The following is a 13144-nucleotide window of genomic DNA, read 5'->3' as shown; positions in this document are numbered from 1 at the left end:
TTGACGTTTGGGGTACCCGTCCCAGTGCTCCTTTGCGAAAAACAGCACGTGACTTCCGCCACACTCTCTCTAATACACATGCTACAATACACGCTCCAATACGTCCGTGCTGGCCGGGGCCTCTCCTGGGTTTCCTTCGTCCATGGGCATTCCCATGGAGGAAGTATTTTTTACCTCCATGGGCATTCCCTTGCATACCACTGCGCAGCAGCGCCACATTTCCCTCTAGGTTTTATAGTGTGAAACTCTATGTCATCAAGGCGAGGCCCCGCCCTTGCATGGATTTGTTGTGAAAACAGTCGTCGCACCCGCACCTGTTTTGTACAGCGTGGCCAGGATGCCTTGCGCAAATGTGGATTAACGTGGAGAAATACGGCGAACACCCAGCACGGGTGTAACATTAAAGAAACCTCAACATACAGCCTTAATTAATTGATAAACAATAGTTATTTCAGGTCACAGCAGGCACAGCGCGTGTACTACATGCATCACGCTCTCGCTGCGTTCTTGTTCGTGTCTCGTCAACCCGTTACATTACACCCTAACTAAGTATATTCTAGGCACTATACCCTAACATAACATATCGTCCTGTCCGTCGTGCCTAGTGCGCTCACAACGCGGCAGAGCTTGACGCACTTCGTGTCGCCGCCGACAGGTGGCGCGGTTCGCAGCGTCACCTGAAACTTTCCTACGCGTCGCGGTAGAACAGCTATCGGGTGTTGCTGTTTTCACCATATAAAAGTAAAATGCACGACGTGCAGCGCACGAAAGTGCTTTTGGTGCACCTTCGCAGTGTGCAGTGAAATAAATTACTATTGTTCCGGCTGATCTACATAGGGTTGGCGTTGTTTTGAGCCGGAGGCACGGATGAACTAGCCTTGCTATTCATATGCTGTTCTGTTAAAGGCCTGATACGACCGCTGCAGTCACGGAATGGGCACTCGAGTTTTTTCTGCAGCTGATCGATATTTGATTTAAATGGTCAGTTTGGTTTCGCCACAACGACCGCACATAGGTGTTTCCAGCACCACCGCGCCGAATTTAACTACGACTTAATTTTTTTTTCGCAGGTAAAGCGTGCCGCGCCTTAGACATTTTCACGGTGCCCCATCTATTCACGAAATATTTAGGTATCACTGCTGCACAAGTTAAGCTGGTTAGCTGGTTATTTATGTATTGCATCTTTCGTAACGTTAATGCGATATGAAATCGAAAGGATGAAAATACCAGGTACACCCGTGAGCAAAAGTATACGGACCACAAGGTCACTGAAACAACTCAATTTCTTCGTAATAAACATGCGTAAATTGAAATTGACGAGTACACTGGAAAGCTCACAATGCCAAGATTAGACTGCAGTCCTAAATTTCAAGTTGCATTCGCCGGTAGTTGAAACAACGGCTTTATCGCGTAATCCCTGGTCCGTATACTTTTGCTCACGGGTGTACATTTATGCAATACCAATGTTTATTTACAACGAAATAAAGAATGATCCCGGAAGCGCCGGGAGCAGCCGGTGAAAACTCCGAATAGCTACTGTCTTGTGCGCTTCGGCTTTTCTTCGCGGGTGCTTCGTCCCTTTCACACCTTTTCCTTTTATTCCTGGGCTTAGGTGTCGTCTTCATCAGGTACTGTGGTAAATTCGGAAGAATCGTGGGAACAGCGTTTTCTGATTGCAGTGGCAATTGTCACGAGGAATGCACACCTCTTTGCATTATATAAGGTGCACAAGTCCCTAATGATGAATCGTGGTTCGAAGTGTAACTCACAGACCGCGCAAGATTCCTCCAGTGTCTTATCTGCACGGTTGAGGTTCCTCTCCCATTACTTTCGCCATTCTTCATCACGTGGAACGCTGAGCAAAGACGCCTTTGGTGCATTTTTCACGCGACTGTAGCCAGTTCTGCACTCGGGTGCAAAACAGTAATTTCGACGGCGGCTAGCCATTCTCACTCACTCAGAGTGCACATTGAGTATACAAAGCGTCAAGCACAGAGGATACTGCTGAAAACGCCGGCGGGACTTGCAGTCGAGAGCCGACAACGTCGATATTAAGTGGTTTGTTTTCAGTAAGGAAAGGTTGGCGCTATCTTCTGCAGCCCTTGAGGTAGAACGGTCAACGTCGCGATCCAACAGAACGCACTCGATCCATACCAAGCAAGGGAAGTTTTCAGGATGGATGGATGGATGGATGGATGAGGCTGAACCCTTTAAATCGGGCGGTGACATACGCCACCTAGCCATGACTATTAAGATTATTAGGAGAAACTGGCGGCAGCGCCTCTGGCGGGCGCCTGAGCAGTCGACGCTGAGTGCGCCGTGGCGCCGCGGCGCAGGGATACGGCAGTGAGCACACTGCCCCTATTCTAGTACACTGTAGTCGTGCCCAACCAGCGCCGTTGGCCCAACCTTACTCCTGGCGGCGGAAGGTGGAAGTTTGAGGTGGCCTTCGCCTCGGGGCCCGTTGGGGCAACGCGGTGTGCATAGCTGTCGCTGTGTGGTCAGCGCGGGCTCTGACGCTAGGAAAGTTTTTTTGGTGAGGCCGCTGGATAGGCGTCGATGCTGTCCATTCGTGCGGAATGAACGTTTTCGCCACTTTCGAGCCTCGTGCGCGGTTTTCGATCACTGCCGCGCCGCTGGCTACGTTCTCGCGTCCCGCACATGGCACAGCTGTGGCTGCGGCGGCCGTGGTGTGCGTGCCCCGAAGTTTTGTTCTTGGCTTCTTTCTTGTTTTTGTTTCGCACTCAGTGCGTTGCGCAAGAAAGCAGCGCCTTGTTGCTGTGTTTGCGGTGGGACGAAAGTGCTGCTTGTGATGAGGCGCGGCCTGTGCGCTCGCGAGACAGACAGCGCCGTGAAGTTCTTGTTTTCGCATCGGCCGAAACCTTGAGTGCGTGTGTGTGTGCGTGCACGCGGGGCCTTTGTGGACCCGTGGAGTGAAGGGGTTTGCAGCGCGGAGACGTTCCCGCACCGGCGGTCGCGAACGGTGGGGAATGGGGCCGATGGCTTTCGGGGCGAAGCTCGCCGTCGAAGATTCTCCCCGATTGACGTGGTGAGCTCGACACAGTTGAGAGGAAGACCCCGTTTTTTGGAGCATGGGCCGAGGCGACGCCCGTTCGGACTCGGACGAATCCGTGCAGTGGGAAGAGTTTTTCGGTAAGTGTGTGCTTTATGATCAGCATCATTGAACTTTGCGCCCTTTCGGCTGCGAAAGTGCGCTACCCGCTGCTCAAGTTGCTGAACTATGAACCTTTGAAAAAAAAAAAAAAAAAAAAAAAAAAAAAAAAAAAAACCAGAAGCACTCGCGGCCGCACAGAAAGCGTGCGGAGAGCGAAGCTCGACCGCGCCGTGAGTTTTGTACGCGTGCGCGTCGAAAACCCTTTCATTTTTCCTCTAAAAGGTCCTTGCGAGCGCTTCACACGAGGCGCGCCTTGCTGGCGCCGGGTGGCTTCTGCTCGAGTGAAGCGAGTATGAGCGCTCGCGGCCTTGACATCGCGAAACCTTTCGTCGCCCCCGGAAAAAAAACGAAAGCGAGTGATATGGAAAGCGGAACTACGATATCGGTTCGGCTCATCCGAGACGACAGAACTGCGCGATTCCGTCAGCCGTCGACAGGTTATCTTTGCAAGAAAGTCAATCCTAAAAGGTCGTTTCGGTGTGTTGCTTTAGGATGCAGCGAAAGACTTCCCACCCAATACGCCCGGACCAGCAAAGCAGGGGAGGTATTCTGTAAGAGTCCACCTAGTGGGCATGCCCCTTTCATCGGCTGCTGAAGTGCTGGTTGGCTGTGGCGACTGGCTCCTGCTGAAGCACACCCCAGCCCAGCCAATCAGAACTTCACCAGCAGATGAAATGGACATATCCACTAGGTGGACTCTTACAGAATACCTCCCCAGTAGTCTATTAACAGTACCTGTCACTGTCTCGTTGTAAGCATGTACTATCGATCAAAAAAGTTTACGGACCAAGGGATCTGACAAAAAGCTTAATATCTCCGCAGCCTCAAAATGCCCCAGCCTGGTATTCCCATTTCCAGCCTCTACTGGTATACGCAAACAACATTGTGATTTACGGTTTTACTGGCCACTTTTAAAGGCTGCTCGGATATTTAGCGTTTTCTGACATACCATGGTCCGTAAACTTTTTTTTAGTCGATAGTACATATATATTGCGCATGGTGCTATGCAGTGTGAAAGTTGTGGCTGATTTGCTCACGCGTACTTCTACAGAATGAAATAAATGTTGAGCACAACTACACTTCCAGACAGAATAATTTTGTGAACACCCATTTTATTTTTGTCTGCACTTCAACTCTGCTCAAGTTCAGTAATGGTGTTTGTGTTTACATAACCTAGCTTCTGAGAGACGCAGAAAGCAGTGAAACGAATTCCTGCAAAAGATGTAGCGCAATGTTAGTTAATGTTTGGGCCTATAAGTTTGGACTTTCTTTAACAAAGAAGTGTCGAAGTTTGGGTGGAAGTTTGTAACCAAACATGCTGTGAGTAGTAGTAGTAGTAGTAGTAGTAGAAGAAACCTTTATTTGATGCTGTGAGAAGCTTTAATTTTGCAGGTTTCTTTGTTCATACAACATGTCCAGTGAGTATAGCACCTAGTAAGGCCTTGTTCCCTTTATGGTCCTCTTGTCATCTTCGTATAATTAGTGTTATCAAAATTCATCTCCAGAACAATCAAACCCTTTATTAACAACAGGCAATGGGATTGCACAAGATGTCTTGGGCTGAATAGAGAACCATTGCGAGGTTGCTTTCAGCCCAATGTCTTTCTTGCCTGCAATATTTTGTAGTTTCACGATACTTGCACACGGGCTGTATCAAAGTGTAAATACTGGCACACGCTTGTGAAGATAAAAGTGGCCCACAGTGAGAAGTGAGGCAACAAATCAGGAAAGACAACAAAGCTAACCTAGATAGATAGTGGGTCAGAGAAAAATAGATAATCTCCCTGTTAAAGGCTGATAATGGCTGTTACTATGTTTTCCTTTCTTCATTGAATAAGAACAGGAAGAAATATAAAAATATCTACTGAAAGGCTTGTTGATGTTAATGCAGTCAAGTCCACTCCTTATCAGGTGTCTGTAGGCTGAATGAAAATTATGAGGAAGTGCTGCAAAACAAAATATGATAAACTGGAGATATAATATTTTTGCGATCGGGGGTGCCACGGTACACCTCAGAAGGTAGAGTTTAATGAGGTTTAATTGGTAGGGCCCCTCGTGCATGCAATGCTGAATGCTTAGAACATTGATTGCACATTTCTGCTAGTCATTGTGCACGACTAGCAGGAAACAAGGTTAACCCTTTAAGGGGTGAATTTTTTGTACACAGTGCGGGTGTTTGCTTACAAGGTTTTTCCAAAGACATGGTCTCGAATGTTTCCTGTAAAAATTTCATATTTTTTCACGTAACATTTGTGAAAGTACTGATGAAAAGTATTGTTCTCACAGCCCAGAAGGTGCAAAAAAAGAAAAAAAATGTGTCGTTTTTTTGTATTGCTCCAGAAAGTAGAGAACAATTGGGATGCCTTTCTGTGGCTTGGAGAGCAAGGAGAAAAAGTCTTGAAAACTCTTCACTTTCTGCCTGCACCTCAACCAAGTGACAAATAGTGATTCCAGTGATCTTGTCACACACATATTGCGGTTCGGAAGTATACTTCCACTGCCCATTAAATATGTGAATTTGCAACAATGCCTGGAAAACACAATTTTAGGGTGTGTATGCTACTGTGCTGTGGCAACAATTTGTCGTACAGGCACTGTTACATGTTTAGAAACCTTTGCTTAGCATATTTCTGCAACTCCACGTGCATATGCCTCGTTGGTTGTCATGAACTTTCCAAAAGTGTGCTTCATGCATTGGTTGTCGGAAATACCAACCAGCACAAGATTGCCTAAATACTTTGTTCTGGCAGACCCGTGCACAAGGATGCGGGGATGAAGAAAGGATAGACAACTCTTCACCTGTACCCGTCTTTTTCTTTTTTGTCCCTGTATTGTTGCGCACTGCTCTGCAAGAATGGAGTACAAACTTGCCCAATCTTTGACTTTATGAAGAGGAGATGATATTGGTTTTGGCATGGTAGAGGTTGCTCCTTGTGTCGCTCACATCTGTTTGCCTGCTCCATAATCCATCTCACAATCAACTTGCCCATCTCAACTGTTACATCTAATTCGTATAGTGCTTGCTGTTGGTGGATGATGCAGCTTTATCCCCATATCCTCTCTGTGGCAGGCCCATCGCTTGACATTAGCGGCTCCCTGCTTGCTATGTACGACAGCCTGGCATCTGAGCTACGCTCGGATGGGTCCTCCTGCCCGCCGCCGACTCGCCCACCGCCTGCAGCTCGTCGTCCTCTCAGTTCTAGCTCAGACTGTTCTTCATCCTCTTCCTCATCGTCATCGCTCTTGCCTCCTGGTGCGTGCTTGAAATGAAGTTACTTCTGTCAATTGCATGATATGTGTACAGTGTACTTACGGCTCTCAAGGTGGGAAGGTGAACAAATAGACAGGCAAAGTGCTATTTACAGTTGAACCTTGTTGTAACCAAGTCATGTTTGACACAACAATGCCTTCATTATTTGCTATATTTAATATAGGTAGCTTGCACGTGACGTCGCGGACACTGCTTCTCACTGTGCTAGTACCCAAAGAATGGTGGCCACAATGACTTTATTGTACCATTTCACCACGCGTACATCATTTTGCTTTTTAACAGTAGCCGTTTTTCACCGGATTATTACTGTTATCAATCTGGAGCGTGTCGTGCTGTCACGTTTCTCCTTTATGCAGCTTCTCGACATGCTGGTACCCACAGGTGGTGTTGCCAATGCAAACCATCTACTATAAGCACATACGCTGCTATCAGTGACAAAGAAATTGTGATAGAGGAAAAGCTAACAATAGTTTTATTTATTTATTTATTTATTATTTTTTTTTTATTAAGTTACACCTCTGGCCATCAGCAACTTGCTGTGCCAATACATGGCAGACCAACAGTGATAAATGATAAATATTAATATGCAATTAAGTGATCCCTGGGATCACAGAGGATCGGCACATTGGCTTGCGGGCCAGTTAAGTGAGGCCATTGGCCAAAATGCGCGCACTTATCCGGAATGTCCCATTTCCAAATTGCTCTTGCATAGTATTTCACATTTGTGCTGCCAGAATACAGGCATTTAGCTGCAGAGCAAGAACCTTGCACTCGGCCGTGCAACGCTTGAAACAGCGAAGCTGGGCAATCGTAGCCCAGCATTTTCCAGAAGTACGCGCGTCTCGGAATTACGGCCATCACGGCGCGTTGCATAGCGCAGCTTGCAACACCGACACCGCATTTCAATGCTGACACTGCGTTCCAGGAGACCCGCTCCGTGAATGCGTCTCTCTCTCTCTCTCTCTCTCGCTTGCTCTCATAGCGCGCAAAACCTCTTCACCTTGCAGAGCACGAGCGTGCGAATGCACCAGCTGTGGACGAAGACGACGCTCGAGCGTGGCTGTATAGCCTAGTGGTTACGACGCTCGCTTTGGGACCGGGATTACGCAGGTTCAAATCCCGGGCCTCGGCAAGAAGGTTTATTTTGTTTCTTGGTAGTTTCTGGATATGCACCACAAATTAAGGCTGGCTTAAACAGATTTGCTGTTAATAAATGTTTGTTTCGCTATAAAACATGTCTCAAATCATGCGTTTTTGGTTTCATTATAGCAGTAGAATACTCAGTGAAATAAGACATTGCCAACCAAATGTTAGATTTACCAGAGTTCAATAGCTCGTTATCTCAGCGTTTATTATGCTATCGAGGTTCGACTGTAGTAGTACAGTCAAATGCTTTTATAACGAAGAGCTTGGGACCTGCAAAATCCTTCGTTATACAGGTCACTTCGTTGTAAAGATCGCACTGCGTAGTACTCACAATAGAGCAGGCTAAGCACGTTCACCAAAAGAAATACATTTATTGAACATGGATTCAAGAGAGACTTCGCGAAATATAGGTCATTAATTTTTCTTTGCACACATTGTCTGATAGAATGTGCGACCGACTGCAGCCAATGTTATTGTACCAAAATTCATAGTATGCTCCGTGGCGAAGCGCAGGAGCTAAGCAAAATAAAGCTGCAGATTGTGGAATGCTGCTATCGCTTCCCTTGTTGTAAAAATTCTTGGTCTGTTTGCAGTATTTTTATTGCTGTTGCCTTCATTGGCATTTGCGTCCTTTCTGCTTTAGATGGCTTTGAAGACATTGTTGGTCCTCACTTATTATTACATCATGATGTCATCTTGAATTGCGACATATTTGTCAGCCGTACAATGTACCAGTGGATGCCTTACAAGTAGCGTATGAGTTGAGTGACTTCTGGAGATGTGCAGCAAGACTACTTCTGATATTGGCACTCTGGTCAATTGCTCTGGTCAAGCAATAAACCAGCCATCAGAGATGCCTAAATTCCTTCATTGTACAGGCAAATTCGTTGTAGTGGCCTTCGTTGTAGAGGTGTTCACAATACATATAAAATATAGGAATTTGGCTGGGACATAGTCAGTCTTTCGTTATACAGGCCATTTTGCTGTAGAGACGTTCTTTGTATAGGCGTTCGACTGTAGTAGCTGTAATAGATCTTATGGGGCAAAAAGAAACCAAGGACATACAGGTACGCACAATGTTTTGTGTGTCTTTATGTCCTAGTTTTTATTGCATCTATCATATCTGTGTAGCCCAAGCCTCAATACTATTGCAGTACAAGAAGGTTGATCAATTTTAGCTATTTTAGTGATTTTTGTCCATTTATTTCTTCTTACCTGTTGCACCTTGACAGCTATGCATCAACTAGCCCAACAGTGTACATTGCTGGCATTGTACAAGACGACATCCTGGTTTCAAAGACTGATGTGCCTACCTGTCGAGCATAGTTGCAGTTGTAGCAGTTGATTCAAAAAGCACTCTCTGGAAACTGAAAGACCAGCAACTTTAGCCATTAACTCTATAATGGTCGTAGTTTATGGTGACCTCTTTAGACAGTGCCTTGTCAATGCAAGCTTCAATGTGCCCACTGCTTGGACAGAGAGACAGTGGCATGATATGGTTGAGGTGTACAAAGACCATGTGCTGGAGCACCATGTGCTAGCGCCTGTGTTTGATAGTATACATATGGCGTTGATTCACCAAAGGTGTGATACCCGTAATGATGGCGTGTTGAAATGGTGGTTGCGAGTTGCCTTGTGATGTTTTTTAAGGTTTCTTAAGTTGCAGAAGTGCAGGATTAAATTGCTAACATCGCACAATACTGCCATAACCATTGTGTTTCTCCCCTGTGGGTGCAAAGTATTACAGATATGCCCAAATATGTTTTGCGTAGAGACACATCTGGCAGTTTTAGCATAGTGTGAACACCTACAGCTCCAACCCCAGCCATCTGCCATCTCTTATTCCGACAGCAATTATACAGACACTCCCGCTGCAGGGTGCTGTACTGGCCACATGCAGTCTGTTTCAGCTGGTGAAAGAGAATGCAGAACACTGTTAGACAATATACGCTATGCTGGAGCATGGGCACATAAATGCAGGATCGTAAAACAAAATAAAGGGCTTTTTGCAGCACAGGAGACACTGGCCACAGCATATGTGTAGCTGAAGGGAGTGGAGAGGCTAAGGACCAGCGGCCAAGTGCACTCCCACATGTCCGTACATCAAAGCACCCACACACAGCTAAGAGCATAGCATTGGCCAGCAGAGCTGACCAGTAAGTGTGCTCAGCATCTAAGCAGATCCAGCACGAAGTTTTTGCTTGATTTTCACAATCGTCTTCCAAATGTTCCTGCCAAAATCATTTTTAATTTTTTTTTCAGAAGATGGACAACCTCTTGGTGTACTGCGTAAAATTTGTATTTTGTAGACAAAAGGAGCTGGGAAATGAATCAGGATGTCATGATATTGTCATGTAGTGATTGTGAAGAACCAGACAATGGCCCAACGAAACGCTTTACAGGGCGATAGTGTGCCCACTAAAACAAACAGTACTCAAGGCACAACGATGGCTGCGAGCACAGCCAGTTGTCAAAATCTGATCTACGAGTCAAGTGCGTAGGCTATTTATACACAATTCATCGTACATTCCAGCGTAATCGCTGGCGCTTGCATACGTTCCAGAATGTACACGACTATTTGTGTTGCGCATGCAATCTGATTAGACAAGATGCTTCCTCTATAGAATCTGTGATAACATTCGAGAAAGTTCCAATACATGAAGGCACATCTTGTGCCAAACGGTAACTTTATAACAGTTGTTAGCTAAATGGTCTCCGGAAAAAGATAAACAATGTACGCGTGCAAATATTTTGCACGCGTACATTACTGAAGAGGCCTGGAAACTCGTTTTGAACATAGTAAGAAAATGTTGCCGATCTGTAGAAAAAACTCCTGTGAACATGTCAGCCAAATATTATTGCACTGCATGCAACAGGGAATTTACAATATCGTGTCAAAAACAATGAAAAATTGCTTGCTCTCGCCTTCGCAATGTCATCATCGCTAGAAGCGAAGCCCACCAACAGCTATTGGCTGATTTCGTGAATGTGAGAACATTCTCAGTAATACTACTATGATATTATTGCTAATTTTAATTTAAGTTAATGAAAAATATATTTGTCTGCAATCTCAAAAAGACAGAAAAAGCATCACATCTTTGCACTGCTGGTTTACGCACATGTTGCTGCTCGTAGCTGCATGGCCTCCGATATATCAGCGGTTTGCTGCGTAGCGTAGATACCGTGACAAGCCCTCTCACTGGTGAGACGCTCAACTTTTGGACAGAACCTTGCCCCCTAGCCTCTAGCTTCCAGCGTGCTAGTGGTGATGAAAGGAATGAAAAAGTCGCTCATCGGTGCAATAATTGCGTCTAACTACGCTTGTAGTTGTGGTGGAAGATTCGCTTGAAAGATTTTTGCGGTGGAAGATTCGTAGGACGACATTCTTTAATAGTGAGACCATTATGCGCTTGTATTTGTCCTTTCCCTAACCCTTTGTTAGAAAAGATTTTCAGGGTCCCCTTTTTAATGGTTCTGTACCTTCCAGGACTAGGTGGTGTGAAGAAGTCTTACCTGGCAAGCGTCGAGAGCCTGGAAGATGATGTTCCTGCAGCACTTCGTGGGAACCGAGCACTCTGTCGTACTACGTTCGCCGACAACAGTGCTGTGGCCATGCACAGAAGCCTGCTTAGCCATCCTCATGGTGTGTTGAGCTATGGTAGTATCTACCTTTATGCCATGCATCCTCATCATCATCATCATCCATGCATAAACTGGGACAAACCAATCACTATGATCTTAACATACAAGCATCATTCTTAGCAAAGGGAGCTGTTGGGTGAGTTAGTACATACTCACTTATAAAAAAAGGCATGAAAAGAAATTTATATAAGGAAGATGATATGAATCAGTGCTCATTTATATCTATAGTTCTTTATTCTGGAAGGCACTTCAGTATACAGTTTATCCTCAATATAATGAAGGAAATCTAACGTTTTCTCACAGATATCGGCATGGAGTAACAAATATACCGGGTGTTTCAGCGAACACTATCAAAAATGTTTAAAAATGACCTGTCGGAGATAACACAATTCTAGTCCATGAGCTGGTCTACTCGAAGCGGCGGACATTACTGGCACAAAAATTTAAATGCATAATCGACAAAGTAACAAGAGTTTACTAATTAAGTTTTTAACTAATTACAGTAAAATCTTGTTACTACGAAGCTCACATTAACACTTCAGATAAACAAACTTTTCAGAAATCCCCCGCTGACTTCTTATAGTTTCAATGCAAAAATATTTCAGTACTACGAACTTCAGAATGCTGAACTTTTTGGAATAACGATCGTTATTCAGTTTCCGTGTCCTGTTCACAACGCCTCAGTAATATGAACTAAAATTTTAAAAATCTGGGGATTCTTAGATTTTCGTGTATCCAGTCATGACACCCGAAACAGGAGGCTAGCAGACGACAAGGCGCGGAAAGCGGATGCCGTGGCGCTTGGGTTTGGAAAACCTGAGATGGCGCCTCAGGACATAAAAAAGTACGCTTGCACTGCGCCTACTGCCAATTCAGGACCTCCGAGAGCACAGGGCGCACATTCGTCGCCCCTGGGTGGCACAGACACGGAGTGGCCTTCGCTGCCCAGTCAATCCACGGGCACGATACCATGCCATAGTGTTCCTCTACGTCAAGAAGTGGATTCTAGGGCTAGTAGAGCCGATGACCCTTTAGGCAAGTAAGGAGCTGAAAAGAATGACAAAGAAAGCGTTGAACAAATGCTGAAACACCTGCTAGAATCAATGCGCGTGATTCTCTGTGGTCGCCAGACTCTGGCCGCTAAAAGCGCCGTGCATGTCCTCGCCGTACTGGAGCAGCTGATCGCTGCTCTTTACATATTTTAATTACCTTTCTTGGCACCTGTGCTGCTTACGCAGGAGAAGCCCATACACAAGCTTCTTCGCGGGAAGTTTTTGTGAACTTTCAATTGCATTCGTTACTCCGTCCATGCTCCGGAAGGTAGACGACACTCTCGAATGATCTTTTTGGACTTTGTCCATAGCCATGAGGATGCTGAACTTGCCTTGACCGTTGTACATCCTTCTTCTATGTCATCATCACCCCTCATCCGGCCTTTATGTCCCCCCTCCCCCTGTGCAGAGTAGCAGGCTATAGCATGCTAGCTCAGGCCGACCTCTCTGCCTTCCTTCAAATAAATTATCTCTCTCTCTCTCGCTTGCACGCAGCATTGGTGGCATCAGCACGTTGGAAAGCTGTGCGGCCGCCTCTTGAAAGGACAATTGCCCACGATAATCACTCTACGAGTTAAGAAAAAGCCTCGAAAACAGCGCGACGATCATGAGAATCAGTGACAGCGGCATGTCACAAGGGTAACGGTTGTCGTGCACGCACACAGGTTATTTCGGCGCGCATTGCAGTGGGTCCGTTCCCGGTTTAGGACAGCGTCCTTGCGCTCTACAGTGACGCAGTGTGCCCGAAGGCCCCATGTGGACTGATAATGCAACTGTGCAGCTCAGTAGAGCAGTGGGACCAGCGAGGCGAGAAGGTGCGCATCGTGTCAGGCATCACTGCAAAATACTTTCGCTCTC

The 13144-nt window shown here is 46.0% G+C and overlaps 1 protein-coding gene across 1 annotated transcript in view; it reads left to right on the top strand.

Annotated features, from left to right (window-relative positions):
- The first annotated feature begins 2399 nt into the window (after window positions 1-2399).
- The window catches only part of LOC119457490 (uncharacterized), a 70610-nt gene continuing 59865 nt past the window's right edge, over window positions 2400-13144 (top strand). Inside the window, exons 1-3 of the mRNA XM_049670879.1 lie at window positions 2400-3153; window positions 6246-6428; window positions 11080-11235. Of these exons, the coding sequence (XP_049526836.1) occupies window positions 3093-3153; window positions 6246-6428; window positions 11080-11235 (400 nt within the window). The 5' untranslated portion in view covers window positions 2400-3092. The remainder of the gene's footprint in view (window positions 3154-6245; window positions 6429-11079; window positions 11236-13144) is intronic.

This window comes from Dermacentor silvarum, chromosome 7 (genome assembly GCF_013339745.2).
Source record: "Dermacentor silvarum isolate Dsil-2018 chromosome 7, BIME_Dsil_1.4, whole genome shotgun sequence".
Taxonomy (NCBI): domain Eukaryota; kingdom Metazoa; phylum Arthropoda; class Arachnida; order Ixodida; family Ixodidae; genus Dermacentor; species Dermacentor silvarum.
This window is presented reverse-complemented; position numbering and strand designations above follow the sequence as displayed.